A 19,546-nucleotide genomic window follows, 5' to 3' on the forward strand; every position below is an offset into this window, starting at 1 on the left:
ATTTCGAATCACATTTGCTCAATACATACCATATTGAGAATTCGCATTCGCAAAGGCCGAAATTCTGCGAATTTCGGCCTTTGCGAATGCGAATTTCAATAATACATATGGCCCAGAATCTGTTGACCAATCCGCCCCAGCCAAGATATTACCTAAACTTCCAACTGTCAACAAAGGCTTACAAGTCATTTCACCTCTCGCTGAAATGAGCTCCAAACTTAGAAACATCAATCCCAGCCTTTTTCAATGATCTCCTTAACTCACCTAGCCAGAGTAGGACAGGAAACAGGGCTATTAGGATACCTAAAAGAGATCAATAAATGCATATCTGCTTGACCCCTTAACTCGCGTTTCTCCTCTCATACCCTTACAAACACCTTAACATACACATTTTCCTGTGTTCCTCCAAGCTCAGATAAAATCTTGCCAGAAGCACAATCTTAGTTCTTTTCCTAATATTAAAACACACTCCTTCTGGTAGGTAACTCCGTGACAAAACCTCCTAAGACCTGACATCTGATACTCTCCTAAACTCAGATAAACAAAGAAGCCTGACAAATGTAAATGGTAAATTCTTTCAATCCAGAAATTCCTTCTCACTTCAATCAGCCAACTCCCTTATTACCAAATCTATATCCCAAAGGAAAGAATACTTTGGCCCCGGGGGAATTAATTTTTAAACTCACACTCCTTCCCGAACTTTTCACCACATCATGTTGCCCAACAGGCAAACCATTCACCAATTCATGACATGCTAAGATGTTTATCCTCACAAATTCTCTGCACTATAGGAATTTCGTTCTAAAACACCTCAGTCAAAATATTAACCACACTTATCACAGCTGCTAAAATGGGATCCAAATTCTGTGTAGAACACTAACATACCCATCTCTTTCATGCCAATTAAAACACCAACTTGTATACCTTTGTCGTTCCTTAAGCCCAGGAATCCTTAAGGAGTTTTGTAGCTTCTGACGCTAAGCCTTACCCCCTGCCAAGCTCTTCCGAAATGAATCATCTCATCAACTGCAACTGACCCTGCAGCACCAGTTTGTGACTCTCTCTCCTACAGGAATAATTAACAGATTTGAAGCTTCAAGCAGAAGTATTCGATCAACTATTAACAATTCCATGACTTCCAGAAACTACACTTGGGATGGCCAAAAAGGAGCTACCAGCACAAACTCTGCTTGCTCTCTTCTCACTTTCAATGCTAACTCTGACTCACTCCAATGTTTCATGAACAAATCTGCTGCCTCTGCCTCCAGGACTGGCTTCTAGCTGTTAAATCTGCGTACTTGTGCATTCAATATATTTGCAAACAAATCCACTGCCAATGGACCCCATCTGCTCTCCAATGACGTGAACACCTCTCTGTTCAACATCCAGTTGCTTGAGACACTCAACATATTGGGAATTCCAGTCTACCACCGTATTGCTCAGACCCGGTATATGTTGAGCCTGAACCTTAATAGTCTGGCCTAGACAAAAATGCTCAAACTCTTTCACAAAATCCACTACAGCTTTGCACCGAGGACCTCCTAAGTTGTTCATGTACCCTACCACAGACACATTGTCCATCTTCAACAACATGCAGCATTTTACCTGATCCTTGACAAAACTCTTCACAGCAAAAACCCTGCCAGCAAATTCAAATAGTTGATGTGCATTTCCTTCTCCTGAAGTGTCCACTTCCCTCCTGTTGCAATAGAACCACATCTCTCTCCCCAAACCAGAAGACTGTCATATAACTTTATAACCATGACCAGAGCCTCGCCAAAAACTGCTCTTCATTTCACGCTTCCAGATTTCCTAACCACCGTTCCAGCACTGCCTTTGTCTCTATATCCATCTGAACTTTCTGAAAATACCTCATTCCTTTGTACAGATACCTCGCCTTCAACCTCTGCAAAGCTGGAAAGTGTAAAGGGGCAAGGAAAATTGCTAGGATTGACACTGACAACAAATTCAACATCCTCGCTATCTACCAAAATGAGACCCAATTGCATAGCAACATCCTCTTAATCTCTCTGCAAATCTTCTTACCCTTTCTCCACTGGTAACTTCAACACACACTCCAACGTCTGAATCTGTAACTCTTAAAGCAAAATCTTCTGACACATATCTCGACATGACTAAATGTAAATTGATACTTGTATAGCGCACTACTCACCAGCAAAGGTCTCAAGGCGCTTATACGAATACCGTTGTGGAACCCATCCTGGCTTTCCCTGTGAGGCGTCCACTCCTGGGTACCCCCAAGGTGGAGGCCAGGCATCCTTAGCGTTGTGGGGGCCGTTGTGGAGATTAAGCAAGCTATTGCCCAGAGTTGCAGAGTTGGACTCCATGATTGGAATAGGCACCAAGACGAGAATTATCAGGTCCGTGGAATTTGAGCCCAAGACCCGCCGAGGCGGGGAATTGAACCCTGGTCCTGGGCTAGACCTCTGCATCAGGGTCTGCCTCTCTAATAATTGAGCCACACTTCTCCACTCATTAAGTCACACATTGAGACTACTTACTGTTCACTGCAAACCCATGGTCCTCCATTACTGGTATTGTTATCACCATTTGCAAACCTTTGCTCTCCGACATAATCAGAATGTCTTCCAAATACAATATCAAACTGACACTTCTCGTCTGAAGCCGGGCCATTATTGGTCTCATCACCATTGTGAAGCACCATGGAGCTGATGTCAGATCCAGCAGAAGACTTTTGAACTTCCACATTGTTCCTTTCCACTGAAATCTCAGAAAATCTCTCTGCTTCCGACAAGCTAGGACTGTCAAATACCTAACCTTCAAATCCAGATGCATCAGCTAATCCTTTTTCCTTAACAGGTTCCTCAACAAATTAATAGCTTCCATCTTGAAATGATTGTACTGTACCCTATTGTTCAACTCTCTCAGATTTTCTGGTCTTATTCCCCTGTACTTTTTCTCCTCTAAAAAACTATTTCTTACAAAACCTGCTGAATCATTTTTTGATCTCTCTATTGCTCTGTTTTTGAAAAGTTCATCCACTTCCGGTTTTACCATCTTGGTTTCTTCTTTAGAAAACCTTAACACCATCAGCCTCTTTACCTGCAATGGCACTCCCACACAATCTATTTGGCAACCCTGTATTGTTTGCAAAACCCAAGGATCTGCAGTTATCTCCTTCCATCATTCTAAAAAGTGGGCAAATCTGCCACCCACCTTTATTAGAGTACACAAAGGGTCTTTTTCTGAGCATACCTTGTTTTACTCTTGCTCTTCTGTCTCCCCTAGATCTTCCTCTCTGAATTTGAGGAAAAAATCCTTGCAATTGATATCCTGAGTGTCTATATCCTCGCGAAAATTAGGCTTGCATGATCCCAAATCCTCTGCAGGGAAATCAACCCTTTATTCTCCTGGCCCAACCAAAAACCTTCCTTATATACTTTTGAACCTTTTGTATGGAATTAAAGCTCTAGCATACCTTACCATCTCCTTCACAAACTCGTCCCCAAAGAGCATACCCTTGGTTTCTAGTCCTGATTCCTTACTGGCAAGTACTGCTTGCTTCAGATTGATTTTCATCAATATACTTTTCATACTCTCAACAAATAAGGCTGCTTTGCAGTTTTCAATAAACATACAGAGCTCTGTACCCATTGGTGCATCTCCTGAACATCAACAGATGTCTCATGCAAATATGCCTCCTCACACATGTCAGTGATTTTGGCCAAGGAACCAAATACATCAAGCAGTCTGTCTTGGCAGCCCTTCAAAACTTTGTCCAGACTTCCAGATTCATGCCCTGGCATATTTTAGAAAGCCACATATTTGGATCTACTTTGGGAGTATAATCCACTATGTTAGATAAAGATGGTCTGGTACACTCAGAACATAATCTAGTTCTCACCTCCTTAGGCATCTCTCGTCTAACCCAAAACTCCACATACTTCGCTGCATGGTCTCCCGGAACCCACTGTGGAGATACACAGTGCTGTATTGTGTGAGGATCAAACATGTACTTACCAAAGAATCTTCTACATGCTTTACTGGTTCCTTGCCTTCCAAGAACTTTTTGGCATTTTCCGATCCGTCTCATTATTATTTGTATCCCCCATATCATATGAACAAGTAATTACAAAGTCACCACTGCTTGATGACCTGTCACAAGCTACTGCTCTGTGACCCCTTTTTGTGGCCTTTATTGCCTTCGCTTCCAACTCCAACTAAGTTGCCCACTGTTTTCTTACTTTTGGACCGTAATGTCCTTTCAAATTTGTGTTCTTTTCTTTGTGTCCAAGTAAATGTTTCCTTTTTTTTGTCACTTTACAACCCTCATTCAATCCACACACCTTCACAGCAACCTTCTCAACAGACCAAAACTGTAAATCTTTATTTTTTATTAATCCTCCTTTCTAACCTCTGCAAGTGATCATCCAGTTTTTTGCCCCAGTTGACTAGCCAAAGAAGAAACAGCCTAATTCACACATTCCTGTGTCTTGTCATCCAAAGTGTGCTCACCTATTGTAATTCCTTCCGTAATGACTTCCACTACTTCAATTCACAGGCCTAGAGTTGTTTTACTCAAATTTGACACTACTCCTATATCATTTCTGAATCAGCTCTCTTAAAAAAACCTCATTAAATAGCATTCACCACCAGCAACTTTCCTCATCTGATGTCATGATGAAACTGACAAGAAAAAATATGTATGTTTGCCCAAAATATAGCCGCCGAATAAACAATAGTGCCGCCCATATTTTGCCCAATTCAAAATAGTTGCCCATGTTAAAAGACGCCTACGGCCACTCCATTTGCACAACTGTTAAAGAATGGGCTTGCGTCCCCGAGAGAGACGCTGCAGACTGTGAGTATCTATTAAACTCTTACTGGCAATCGCAAGTGCCTATATTGCTATGCACCTGCCAGCTTCAAATCATAGCAAATCAATTGAGCTCAAGCCGTCACCTCCCTCATACTGTGCCTGCCATTCTCTGCTGGTTACACACACAAAAGCGCGGTCTAGTTGCTGCTTTGAGTGGCAATAAATAGGATATGCATAATATTAGTCTCCGTGCCTTCCTATAAAGTTACAATATGCATAAAGCTGAACGTGGTTTTTGTATATGAATTGAAACATAACAATACTGAGATACTGCATCTGCTTTTACAAAATGTGTGGATTTATATATTAATTAAGATGATGATTACTTTCCCTAAAACTTGATTTATTTGTTCCTATTTTCTTAAGGGAGATCTCCATGCTCCCATTTTTGTCTATCCTTTAACTCATCAGGTATTTATTCCTCATTCTCCTCATTTGATGGACTTTTTGCATTCAGGGAAATGACCCAATGTTCCTGATGTTTGTAACCTGTCTGTTTCAGTACATTTCACAGTCTTTGCTCTTGATTGTTGACCCCCACTTCAATTATTTTTTCAATACTTAGAAAGCCCTATATAGACCCTTATCTGCTGCCCATCTATTCCGTCTTTTCTGCATGTTTTCTGTGCTCATTAATCTCATTAGCCATTTGTTTGTTTATTTTCTTATTTTCTATTTTCTCATCAATACAGCTTTCCTAGCAGTTCCTATCTCTATTTTCCAGATGTTTTTGCTTCGTTCTGTCCCCTATAAATATTTGTGTCTTTCTTTGATATGCTCCCTAAATATTGAGTTTTAAATATAATGCTGCCTAAGTATTGTAGCCAGAATATGGGCTGTCGAAATATTGTCAAGGTATGTCTATACAGGTAACTATGAAGTAACTATATTTAAATCCACATATTTATCCCTATTACAATGTACATACATCTCTTCAAGGAATGTAAATGTGAACTTAAACCTAGGTAACCTAGTAAACTTACACTTCACTATATGCACCTATGTTATCAATATTTTGGCAATCAATAGTCTGGCTATGACATTTTAGAGCTACGCAAACAAATGATGAACGGAATGCTGAATAAATCATACATTCACCCCCAGTCAAAAGATCTGGATTAAATCCATTAATCTTTTGCTCACCATGCCACCCCAGTTTAGACCCAGTCATATGCAAATCAGTCTTGACCCTGTGCCTCATGGGAACAGTCCAGACCGAACTGCAAAGCCAGGTCCTCCCTGGACTGGAAACAAGCATCCTGGGAACGGTTTCTGGGTATTACCCTTCATCAGCCAGGCTAGCTTGAATCCAGTGGCATAGTGACCAAGGGACCCACGTCAGGGCATACCCATCCCACTTAGGGTGAAAAGTGCAATGCAAACAAATGATGGACGGAATGCTGAATAAATCATACATTCAAACCCACTGAAAACATCTAGGTTAAATCCATTGTTCTTTTGCTCACCATGCCCCCCCATTGGGCGCAGGATCAAGACTGATTTGCATATGGCTGGGTCCAAACTGGAATGGCATGGTGAGCAAAAAAACAATAGATTTAGGCCCAGATCTCTGTACTGCGGTGAATGTATGACATTGTTTTGCATTCTGTCCATCAATTGTTCTTTTTGCCCAGACGTGGGTCCCATGCTCTCCATACCACTGGAGTCAAGCTATCCTGGCTGATCAGGGCTGAAAGCCTGAGACCGGTACTAGGATGCTTGTTACCAGTACAGGGAGGACCTGGCCTGTTAGTTCGAGCTGGACTGTTCCCATTGGGTGCAGGATCAAGACTGATTTCCATATAGCTGGGTCCAAACTGGAATGGCGAGGAAGAAAACAATGGATTTAGGTCCAGTTCTCTGGACTGGGGTGAATGTACGACATTGTTCTGTATTCTGTCCGTAAATTGTTCTTTTTGCATTTGTCACCCTGAGTGAGACGGGTATGCCCAGACATGGGTCCTGTGCTCTACATGCCACTGGAGTCAAGCTATCCTGGCTGATGAGGGCTGAAAGCCACAAACCTGTCCTAGGATGCTTGTTTCCAGTCCAGAGAGGACCTGGCCTGGCAGTTCGGGCTGGACTGTTCCCAATGGGCCCAGGATCAAGACTGATATATGGCTGGGTCCAAACTGGAATGGCATGGTGAGCAAAAAAACGGTGGATTTAGGCCCGATCTCTGTAATGTGGGTCCTGTGCTCTCCATGCCACTGGAGTCAAGCTATCCTGGCTGATGAGGGCTTAAAGCCCGAAACCGGACCTAGGATGCTTGTTTCGAGTCCAGGGAGGACCTGGCCTGGCAGTTCGGGCTGGACTGTTCTCATTGGGTGCAGGATCAATACTGATTTGCATATGGCTAGGTCCAAACTGGAATGGCATGGTGAGCAAAAAAGGAAGGATTTAGGCCCAGATATCTGTACTGGGGTGAATGTATGACATTGCTCTGCATTCTGTCCATCAATTGTTCTTTTTGCATTTGTCACCCCGAGTGGGACGGGTATGCCCAGACGTGGGTCCAGTGCTCTCCATGCCACTGGAGTCAAGCTATCCTGGCTGATGAGGGCTGAAAACCCCAAAACGGTCCTAGGATGCTTGTTTCTAGTCCAGGGAGGACCTGGTCTGGCAGTTCGGGCTGGACTGTTCCCATTGGGCGCAGGATCAAGACTGATTTTCATATGGCTTGGTCCAAACTGGAATGGCATCATGAGCAAAAAAAGATGGTTTTACGCCCAGATCTCGGTACTGGGGTAAATGTATGACATTTTTCTGCATTCTGTTCATCACAATAATTCAAAGCTCGTATTCTTGTGCTCTATCATACAATCAGTTTTTCTCCTCTGCTCTGCCTCTGCAACACTGTTCTTTTGGTTGGCCATTTTCATGGTTTTTATGTACCTTTTTCGACCTAACTGTTCCTGATTCATCAGCTTGTTTGGTGTAATAGTTATACATTAATTAAGCTGTATTTGTATATATTCATCTTGCTCCTACCATCATATCTATTTTCCCTCTGCGAAAGGTCCTTTTTCATTGGTGCCTCACAGACATTTTTTGCTTGCATTTCATTAAATACGAATTAGTACCATGCTGATGCTTAGTACTATCCAATTCTTTGAAACACTGGCAGGGACCTTCTTTGTTAATGTAATGTGGATTTTAAAACCATGTTCTTTTACCTTACTGTTGCTTTTTGCCACCTACTGAGGTAGTTGTAAATTTCGAATCGTCTCAACATTATGTGGGTCATTGGTGTTAGAGAGGTGAAGTTTATCTGCCTGGCACAGGTGCTTCCTTGTTAAAAAAAGAAACTTGCTTTGATAATCAACTTCATTCATATCTTTGACTTTGCATAAATGTATAATGTTAAAATGGAACATGGTGTTGTCATTGAGTAAAGCCATTTTTGGAGCCTATTGCAGCACTTTTTTACCAATGAGAGGGCGTGATCAACAGAAAGTGGCCCGTGCTCATGATTACTGGATGGATTTTATCTTCTTAAAAGCCATGGTATAGATGTTGACAAATGACCATGTAGTCAAATGTTTAGGCTAAGGTATAGTGTTGGCTTTATTAGCTATATAATGTGCTGTAATTTTGGATTAAAATTTGATAAGCACTAATAGAATACCCTTCTTTGCTAGGCATATGTGTATGGAAACAATATATATTATAAGCAGAACCCAGATGAAGCAGCTATACAAGTTACGTTTAATGGAAAAGAAAATGAAATATTTAATGGAATTCCTGACTGGGTGTATGAAGGTAACCTATTTATTCTAATTCTATCAAATTAAGGCAATGTATGTGAAGTTATGTATTCTTAGTAAATAATGTGTTCAGTTTTAATACCATCACCAGGGATTCATTCGATCCACTTTACCTTTGACATACACTTGACTCTCATGATCTCAATAATATTCGACTAATCTTCCTTTTGCAATATCTAAGCAAACTACTGGAAAAGTTATGATTTACACAGCTCCAACAATTTGTCGAAGGTAATAACATCATGGGTACTTTTCAAGTTGAGGTTGGGCCAGGCACCAGCACAGAAACTGGTGGTCTTATTCAATCCGAATAATCTCCACTACCTGCTACATATTAGGTCGGGCTCTTGATGACTTTGACTCAGAACAGGTTGAAAAGCCATTATCCTACTGTCTCACTTTGATGCTCTGGTGGATGGCTTCACACTTCCTGGAGTAGAACCCATCGAGGACTGTGGTATTGCTTACACAAATGCCCCTTTGCCTTGGTTGACAGACTACTGCCACCGTCCATCTCCCACCAAGGCTGTATGCAATTTGGGCATCTATGTGGATACTATTCTTTCACTAGAGACCTATATGTACAGTGTCTGGAAATGCTTAGGCATATTATACATTCTCAAGCAACTCCTATTATTCATTGACAGCAACCTGGACTTACCAGTTGTAAACGCCCTGGATAAAACTAGGCTGAATTTCTCTAATGCTAGTTGTCTAGTAGACCCTAAACAATATATTTATCATTACGATGGTCAAAAACACTGCAGTCCGACTAATATCTGGAATCTCAAGACATTACAGTATCATCTAACACTACAAGTGGGCTGAAGGCTAGCAATCTGTTTGCGCAGAGAACGCAATTGCAAGTGATCCAAATTTAGCACACCTGGGCCCCTATTAGAGAGAGGGGAATTGTTCCTGTTCATGCCGCGGCACACCTTTAAGAAGTTGCGCCAGGTGAAAACGGGAAAGTGAGCCCTATTATGTTGAATGCACTACCATCAGAACAGCCACAAACTCGCCCTGCCCTCAGGGCTGCACATTCAAGAAAAATATGGAGCATTTTTTTCAAAGCAACTCTGTGCTTCTCTGTGCAGGTGGCAACCCGCCTGCACTTTTAGGAGGGATCAGAGATCCCCTTGCAGGCAGGTGTAGCGAGAGGCTGCGTCCACCTGCAAGGAGAAGTCTGGGGGGTCTTTGGGACTCCCTTTATCCCTCTGGAGGGTTGCCTTCAGAAGGTGCACCTCCTAAAGGCATATTTGCCTCTAGGCCCACGTTGTTAATACAGCGCATGGACAGAGGCACGGATATTCCCTCATTTGCATGAGGCCACACCCCCATGCAAGAGGGAACACCCTCAAATGATAGTGTTGGTGCTACATGTGCGCCAGCGCTATCTGTATTACGGAAGAGGCTGCACAAGCATTTGTGACCCCTTCTGTAATATCAAAGTGCCAAGATGGTGTACAAAGTGGACACAAACACCCATTGTACCCCTGGGGCATTTCTGTATTATGGCCCTTGGTAATTATCAGATGCACAATTGCTTGAACCCCTATCATATGTTGGCAGGTCCAACCTGACAAAATCTACATTCAGAAAAAGGCTCAATAAATCCAGTGACATGCAGATTTTGGTAATAAAGAGAAGTGTGGCTCACCGGTTAGAGGAGGCAGTCCCTGATGCAGATGTCAGACCCGGGACCAGGGTTCAATCCCTGACACGGCAGGGCCTTGAGCTCAAAATGTCCACGGACTCTATAATTCTCGCCTCGGTCCCTACTCGAATCGTGGGTTCACACTCTGGGCAATAGCTTGCCTAATCTCCACTACGGCCCCACCGCGATGGGATGCCTGGTCTTTGCCGTGGGGGTGCCCAGTAGGGGAAATCTCGCAGGGAAAGGCTAGGACGGGTTCCCAAAGCAAGCGCCTTGAGACCTTACGGTGAAAGGCGCTATATAAGAACGTATGATTTATTTATTTGTTATTTATAAACAAAGTTCACCCACGAGTTACGTTTTATTTTGAGACAAAAATCATGATTAGCAGAATGTATCACACCAGCAAAGTTAAACCTTAGGGATACTCAATTTAATTTGGTACAATAAGTTCAATATTCCCTTCCAGGGCACTCATTAGGTCCTTGTTTTAAAAAAAATGATATAAGATTAGCATATTCTATGCTCTTTCCAAGATCTAGGAGTGGCTAAGTGACAACAACATTTTAACATTCTACCAAGCTAGCTTTAGACAGAAGGCTGGCACAATTGATCAGGTGCTTCGCTTCCTTCTTTAATTTTGGAAAATTGTCATTGGTAAAGGAAGCTTGTATGATGTCTTTATTGATTTAAAGTCAGCTTTTGATTTGGTTCCAAGATGCAAGTTATGGGATGTGCTACCCGAAATAGGAGATGCCTAAGGAGATTCTGGGGCATAGTACCAAGAAGTAGCGATATTTATTGCTATCTAGGCTTAGCAACAATTTTTTTTATCGCTAAGCATCGCCAGAAATTATCGCTGAGATAACGTGCTATTAGCAATGCTTATCTCCAAAGCGATAATTTTTCCGGCGATAGCGTGAATATCACTGAGAATACAGCTATATTCACGTATTAGCGACAAAATGCTCTTAGCCATGTTATCCACCTCCCATTGGATAACATGGCTAAGAACTGGTCTGAGCAGGCGTTAGTTTTTGGCGATAGCGGGAATATTTCCATTGTTACGTCCACCTTGCTGATAGGTGATAGTGACGTTAGCGACTGCTCTCAGTCGCTAACAGGTTGGGTACGCCCACTTTGCATGACATTAGCGATAAATATCGCTGAAATGCAAAGCGGGCCCCAAACCGCTCGCTATCGCCTAAAAGCTGTCGCCAACATCAGTTAGCGACAGCTTGCTAATATAGCGATAGAATTATCGCCGCTTAGCAGCCGAAAACAGCCGCTAAACCGGCGATAATTGCCTATCGCCCCCCTTGGTAATATGCCCCTCTATCTTTAATCATTTGTCTCCATGAGGCTAAGTTTGCTAGAGTGAATTGCGGGGACAAAGGCCAGCTTACTGACCCAATTAACATCAACAGGGGAGTTCGCCAGGGGAGCGTTTTGGCACTAAAGGTTTTTTCCCTTTATCTTAAAAATGTGGTCAAATTCTTGTCTCTCCAACTTTCAGATCCTCCCATGCTAGGGGGAGAAAAAATTGTGACTCTATTATTTGCAGACGATACCCTGCTAGTATCTAAAACACCAGGGGGTCTTCAGTAGTTACTTAGTCGGTTCAAGGATTTCTGCGCTTTGCGTGGAGTAGAGATCAACACGTCGAAGACTAATTATATGGTGATTAATCCCCATAATTCCTATAGGAGGAGGCCCACTCTAGGCATTCTTCTACTAGAGAGGGTAAAAACCTTTGATTATATGGGTAATAAATTATCTGACTACATGTCAGGGAAACGACATGTAACGAAGATGTCCTTGAAGCACAAGCAAATAGTTTGTGCACTTTTTAAGGAACATTGCACATTGACCAGTAAAGCAATTGTGGCTGCCCTTCAGGTTTACAATTTGAAAGCTGTAAGCACTGCCCTATATGGAGCTGAACTGTGGGGGTTCACTAAAATAAATAATCTGTTTAGAACCAAACATTAGCTTTTAAGGAGTATGGTTCTTTTGCCCCCGAGCACCCCACTGCTCCCATTAAAGCTGGACATGGGCAGGAAATCCATTGCGGCCAAGGCCAAGATACATCCCTTGTTATTCTGGAAGAGAATTAGGTCTTCGCCTGAACTGCTCCCCTATGCCTATGTGCTAATGGAAGTTAGTACTCTAGATAAGTTTAATAAGATAGCTTGGATAAGCACTGTAAAGAATTTGTTGTCCGCCATCAGGTTGTGAGAAACGCGAGGCATCTCTATCCCTGCCTCACTCCCCTCCAAAGATCTGGTGACATTATGTTACTGGGAGTGGGTGGCACAAACAGAGATTAATAATTCAGCCTGTGTGAGGCTTACCACTGAGTTCTTGGATTTCAAATCGGTTAGCACATTAGAACACTATCTAGAAATTATCCAGGTACCGAACAATAGGAAGCTTTACATCCAATTTAGGATTGGTACCCCACCTTTAAAGTGGTTGGCACCACAACCTGCTGTCACCTCATTTATGCTATGCTTGCAACATTGCTACTTAATCTATTGCTTATATAGTCTTTGCCTGTACAGCATATGCGCTTCCTAGAGCCAATTTAATTAAACCAATTTGTAAGTTGCTGGGCACATGCAAGCATCGATCAGCTTTACGAATATTAAGATCAAACGCTAGCTCTATATTTGCTTGCTCTTTAGCCAAATTTCTAAAACATATGTGGGACATTAGGAGTAAACCCCAAAAGTTTAAAATGTACTAATTTTAAATTGCAGTTGATAATTGCATATATGCAGATTTTCTCATCTCCTAGCCAGTACTTGTACGAGTTTTTTTTATCCCAGCTGGAATTCTAGAATTTTTGTTATTGTCATTATATTACGGAACCTAATTATCTGTGACATGAGAGCAATAGTCTAATGCACTTTGAACATTGTACATGTGTTACTTATTTATTTTATCATTTGTGACTTTTAATGTATTGCTTGGTTAAATAGTGATGCGGAAACATTAATGCCGAAAATAAGTTTTTAAATATCAAAGTATCAGAATAGATTAACAGATATGGGCTAATTTTGCCACCTAGCAATCCTGTCCATTATTCCACCCACCCAGATAACCGTTCATCCATTGCTTTAATAAAGATCTGATAATATCCCACGTTTATTTGTAGAGCTCCCTCAATTAGGCAGTTTGATACTAACTTGTCAGCATTCATGTTAGCCCAAACTTGCATGTATTTGAAGAATTCTCAGGAAATATTAAGTTTGTCCCGGATTTGTTGAGTTTATGTAGGAATCAAATTTTAACCCATTGGGTAGAGCGAGGAATCTGAATGGTGGGTTTGAGGATTTCAAAGATTGCCCATTGTCAACCCTATTCTTTTCCCTGCCCATTGAACCGCTAGCAGCTGCCCTCCACACAGATGGACAGGTCGGGGAAGTAGTACTTGGAGATGGAAAGCACTTGGTTTTGCTCTACGCCGACGTCTTGCTCCTATATCTACAGGACATACACACAATTACCCTGGACATAGCACACATATTTGCCAGATTAGCCCCAATTTCGGACCTCAGAGTTAACTAGGTGAAATCAAGCATTTACTCCTTCAATGCTGGTTGCCAGGACCCTGCCTACCATCTCAGAGGCAACTGCCTGACCTGCCAACCCATAACATTCCAATACTTAGATATACGGTTTTACCGCAAACCTTCTGACATGTTCGACCCTAACCATACTCGAACGGTGTGATAACACCACAATGATGATTCTACTGGTTCAATGACCTCCCTCTATGCACATTTTGTCAAGCACATTTGCTAACTTTTCCCTGATTCTAAAAGACACGTTCCTCAGCTTGTGCTAGACTAGTATCACATCCTCCTGAACCTTAATTTTATGCTGTTAGCCCTTAATTCTACCCAACTTTCCCTCAAAAACGTTGGAAAATTTGTTGATCCATATGTTGTTTACTTCTAACTAAGTATCCCTTGCTAACGAAACTTGGTCCTCCTTACCTGGACTCAGTCATCCCAAATAAACCTTGGTGGCTCCAATACAAAATGTTGAGCCCTTTCAACAAAAACCTTTCCCCAGATAAGTTTCTCCTTAAACTGTAGTGTGGTCTCAAAATACCCCAAAAACTCAACCCTCTTGTTATCATACGATACTGGGCACATGTCTGTTGACATTATCTCTTTGTTGGTTCATGTACCCTTAAAACAAGCTTCAGTAATGTTAGTCACCTTCACACCTGAATCAACCAATAACTTTAGAACTTTCCAGTCAATACAAATATCAGTGTACGGATCTCTACATTCAGATTCTTTGGATCTGTAATGACTAGCACCAAATATTTTATTCTTTCCAATTTTGCATGTAGCATTCTTTGCAGTGCACAGCCGCCCCATGTTTGAATGTTGAGAAAACCCACATCTGAAACATATGCTTTCTTTGGTTAAAAAATGATTCTTATCCCCCTTTGGGAATTCACATTTCTTTTTTTGAAAAGTCGATCTAGTGTGACTATTCACACCACTGTCAGACACTGCATGCGCACCAACGTCTTCTTTGTTCACTAATTCTCTTGATGCCTTGTGGGAAATCGCAATACTCTTGACAATATCTATTGTTTCCACTAATGATGGACTCTTATAAGTTAGTAACTTTTCTGCACTTTTTTGTCCCAACACATGACCACTATTTGGCCACTAAAAAGTTGACTAGTAAAGTCCTCAAATTCACAGTCCGCCACTCAGTTCAAAAGCTTTATTTGATCATTTGAAAAACAATCATAAAAGCACACAAGAAATTACATCAAAATTACATATCAGCTATAAAATTTTAAAAAGTTTTAAAAATGAGAAATTCAGTGCAATCACAAGGAAGGGAGAGGTAACAAATCGGCAATAGCAGCTAAATTTACGGGAAACAGTACATTCACAGTTGGGTTATAAATTCCATACTTTTCCTGTCGGACACGGATTTCAGAATAAAAATCGCAGTAAAAAAACACACATCCGGTACATCAAGTGCAAATAAAAACCTCACAGCAGTTTTAACAGTAGACACAGAATATTTTTGTAAAAGGGGTTTAAGGTAAGCAATACAGAGATACAAGTACAAGGGGCAAATAAGCAAAAAGTGCACAGTGATCTGCTTAGAAGTCCGCCACTCATATGCATAACACAGCCATGTACAAATCTACCAACTCCTCCTGGTGCTACTCTCTTGTAAAAAACTTAAGTCTTTTGACAATTAAGCTTGGTTGTACATCAAACTGCTTCTCCTGATTTTGTATTGCCTCCTCATACTCATCTAATTCCTCCTCTCCATCAGATCCTTCTTGTACTAAAGTTAAAATGTTCATAAACAGCTTACACTCCGAAACCTAAATTATGTTCTAAAAGAAATCTTTCCTTTTTCGGACAATATCTCTTCCCTCCTATAGCCCCCAAATATTTAGAAACAAAGCAAGTTGTCTATTTAATAGGTGGCTCACCTGGGGATTGCGAAAAGGGTGGAGGGTCATTTATTGACTGCATTTCGTAAAATAACCAAAAACTCACAAAGAGAAACAAAAACAACGTAGGTGAATAAATAAAAGACGTTTTACCACCTAACCCAAAAACACTATCAATGTTTAAAAGCACAGTAGTCAGTTTTGAAAAAAATATTCCAATTGTCACTGTTTTGAAAGCTGTTGCTTTGAAGACCACAAATAAATAGTGTGTGTGACTAATTTTCACAGCTCCAGCTTTGACACTCGAGGCATTCCAAATACGAATGTAAACACAACCAAATTGCTTTAGTGTGTGTGTCACAGTTAACATTTATGATTCAGCAACACACCGATTCTGAAAAAGTGTGCATGTCACTGACTAGACTCCCAAACCCTGTTAGTGTGCGTGTCACTGTTTATACATGTAGAACAGCAACATGCCAGTCTAGTACTAGTGTGTGTGTCACTGAATAGATAGGATCTCCATCATTAATGTACAGCAACACGCCAGTCTTGCATGAGCGTGCATCGCTGACTAGAATCTCCTTCAATAAAACGCAGTTGTTCATTTTGAATCTTTCCAACCAACAATGGCATCTCCTTTGCGTGGACAATGCGATGTCACGCTCACATAAATACAACCAATTGCTTTAATCCTGGTTGACTGTTAGAATGACACCCAAAACAAGCTGGCACCTACATTGCGTCAGCTGATGCAACAAGCTGGGGCACCAAAAAGCCACATCTAATGGCAACATCCCCTCTGTGTGGAGGCTGCGTGGCAATGATTCGGGAACACACAGATACGCCGAAAGCCGCCTTTACCGATGTTGCGCGAGTGCACCACAGTCTATAGAATTCTGGCTGAGGGCAGTGAGTGGCTTTCTCTAATGTGTACGTGAGTGCCACAGCTTATGCGCTTAACGCAGCAGTCAACATCCTCAAATATTTATCTCAAAACGCTGATAGGACATGCTCTCATACCTGGGAAAAACATATTTTCTGAGAATGTTCGTCCCCCTGAGAAATGACAACACAGCTCGTTGGCGTTCGCTCTGGATCCATTAGAGACATCTGTTCCACTGTACTTGACAATCTGACTTGTAGTGAGGAATGCTAGGTTCTTCCTTTCAACTGCTCATCACCAAATTGATGAAGTAGATAGTAATAAATAGCCATATGCAGACTTCGAGGAGCGGTGGGTTCATTAACCTTCATCGTAGCAGCACCAGATGACAACTGTCCCCAACTTTCAAACATCAATGATGTAATATGTGACATCATCAGCAGTGGATTGCGGGTGCGCGAAATATAGTTAGTACAACTAACTATATAGGAGCAATTTCAACGTTTTTTTAAATGCTAATTCCTAACTATATAAGGCCTGAAACCGATGGTTTTTTAAGTGAATATATATATATATATATATATATTCACTGAAAAAAACATAGGTTTCAGACACGTTATAGTTAGGAATTAGCATTTAAAAACCTTGCAAATTCACTGAAAAAAACATAGGTTTCACACACGTTATAATTAGGAATTAGCATTTTAAAAACCTCTGAAATTCACAGAAAAAAACATAGGTTTCACACCAATTATAGTCAGCTTGTCATTTTACCTTTGAAATTCCCCCGTCATAGTTAGTTCAGCTAACTATAAATCGCGCGCCCGCAATGCACCCGCTAATGACGTCACATATTACATCACTCATGACATGGTCAGTGACATCACTCATGATATCACTGATGACATCTCAAATGACATAACTGATGTCATCACTGATGACATCATCCATGTTTATGGAACTGTCGGAGGAGTGTGTACTATCTATGTTTTCAGTTTGTATCACGTTGCGATATTTTGTTTGACTCGGAAGGAGTATTTCGTCCAGCCCCCCGCGGCCCCGGAAGGAAAGCAGGTGGTGGAACGCCTTGGCGGATTGACTTCGTTGACAACCCGGAGTTTGTTTGGAGTTGTGTGACTCCTGGTAATCTTCAGGGCAGGATCGGAGGAGATCCGTGTTTGGCGCGACTACACTCGAAGGCTATAGCGGGTGAGGAGATTGCGTGATTTATATTTGGGGACTTTAAATACATGGATTGTTTTTTTTCCCAAGACATGCTAATATTTGTTTCTCCGTGAACAGTTCTTTTGCTTGTTAGCAATGGCAGCCGACATGCTTAGAGACCGCGAGTTAGTAGCGGATGTCTTATTTTTAAATTTACCGGATACTGTAATTACAGACAAAAATGTGGTGGTTTCATCAGATCAAGATGACGTCAAAGGGAAACTTAAGAAATTGGAAAAGCTACAAAGAATAGCGCTCACTAAATGGTGGGAGAAAAAGTCTCTAGAGAAATACAAAGAGGTTGGAAGGGTGCCACGAGGGTTGAGGGTTCTCATTGCTCCATCTTTTGAGAACCCCAACCCTCTCATGCTAAAGGAATGGGCTTCGAATAATTTAGAGGCATCAATGAACATGGTGTGCATCCTCATCAAGTATGCAGAGATTGACAGACTTGATATCATGTGCCAGATTGATGCTTTCAATAAAGACCTTGACGAACTGGAACATAAAGAAATGATTGCTAAAACAAGGGATGAGATTAAAAAGCGCCTAGAAAAGCATGAAAATACCATCAAGACACGAAAGGTTTTCAAATTCGCTCGGGATCGAGCAGATTATGAACAGGGCCGTATCTTTACTTTTTCGAAAAAGTTTGATAATGCCAAAAGTCAGACATTAACGGTCAAGGCCTCATTGAAAACCACTTCTACCTTGCCTGTAGTACAAATGGAAAAAACTCTGAAAGCTCGGACACTGATGTGAGCTCTTTATTGAGTAGTATTTATTCGGATGAAATGAGTGCTATGGTTGGGCAATCTTCTCTAATGAGTGGTTTTACCCCTTCCGAGGAGTCGGGGTTTATGATAGACAGGCGGGGATTCTCTGTACTTACCAGACTGTTGCTGTTGTCGCCGTTAGGCTTTCCAGACTTTCTACCCTCGCCTTTTGCTGACACCCGGCCTCCCTGTGTCCCAGGAGGGATTGACTGCCCTCCTGCAACGCTACAACTTGCAGCACCCGCTTCGCGGGCGCTTCTGCGCGGTGAGTGGCGTGGGGTCGAGGCTGGGAGAGCACTCGCGCTGTTGGGTCTGTCCCAGGAGGAGGAGCACCGAGATAACATCGAGGGAGCGCGCCGCAGCGACTCATAAGACCAGGAGTCCCTGCGCTGCACAGGTGTGCACGGGCGCGCCCCCAGGAAGACACGCCCCCTGCTTGTCCAGCCTACTTAAGCGGGAAACTGTGTAGCCTCCAGCGGGATTCTCTGTACTTACCAGACTGTTGCTGTTGTCGCCGTTAGGCTTTCTAGACTTTCTACCCTCGCCTTTTGCTGACACCCGGCCTCCCTGTGTCCCAGGAGGGATTGACCGCCCTCCCGCAACGCTACAACTTGCAGCACCCGCTTCGCGGGCGCTGCTGCGCGGTGAGTGGCGTGGGGTCGAGGCTGGGAGAGCACTCACGCTGTTGGGTCTGTCCCAGGAGGAGGAGCACCGAGATAACATCGAGGGAGCGCGCCGCAGGGACTCATAAGACCAGGAGTCCCTGCGCTGCACAGGTGTGCACGGGCGCGCCCCCAGGAAGACACGCCCCCTGCTTGCACAACCTCCTTATATTTAGCAGTCTACCGCTTAGCGGGACGCGAGCGGGACGCCGAGCGAAGCCCGGGTAAAGGGCGGGCCCTCTGTGGCTCTCAGAGGCCTGAAAA

At 42.4% G+C, this 19,546-nt stretch overlaps 1 protein-coding gene across 2 annotated transcripts in view; it reads left to right on the forward strand.

The window, feature by feature from the left end:
• The window catches only part of FAP (fibroblast activation protein alpha), an 830,211-nt gene that overhangs the window by 208,716 nt on the left and 601,949 nt on the right, over window positions 1-19,546 (forward strand). For both annotated transcript variants that reach the window (XM_086956603.1, XM_086956604.1), the window contains exon 8: window positions 8,503-8,623. In XM_086956603.1, coding sequence (XP_086812729.1) covers window positions 8,503-8,623 — 121 coding nt within the window. The remainder of the gene's footprint in view (window positions 1-8,502; window positions 8,624-19,546) is intronic.

This window comes from Lissotriton vulgaris, chromosome 2_1 (assembly GCF_964263255.1).
Source record: "Lissotriton vulgaris chromosome 2_1, aLisVul1.2, whole genome shotgun sequence".
Taxonomy (NCBI): Eukaryota; Metazoa; Chordata; class Amphibia; order Caudata; family Salamandridae; genus Lissotriton; species Lissotriton vulgaris.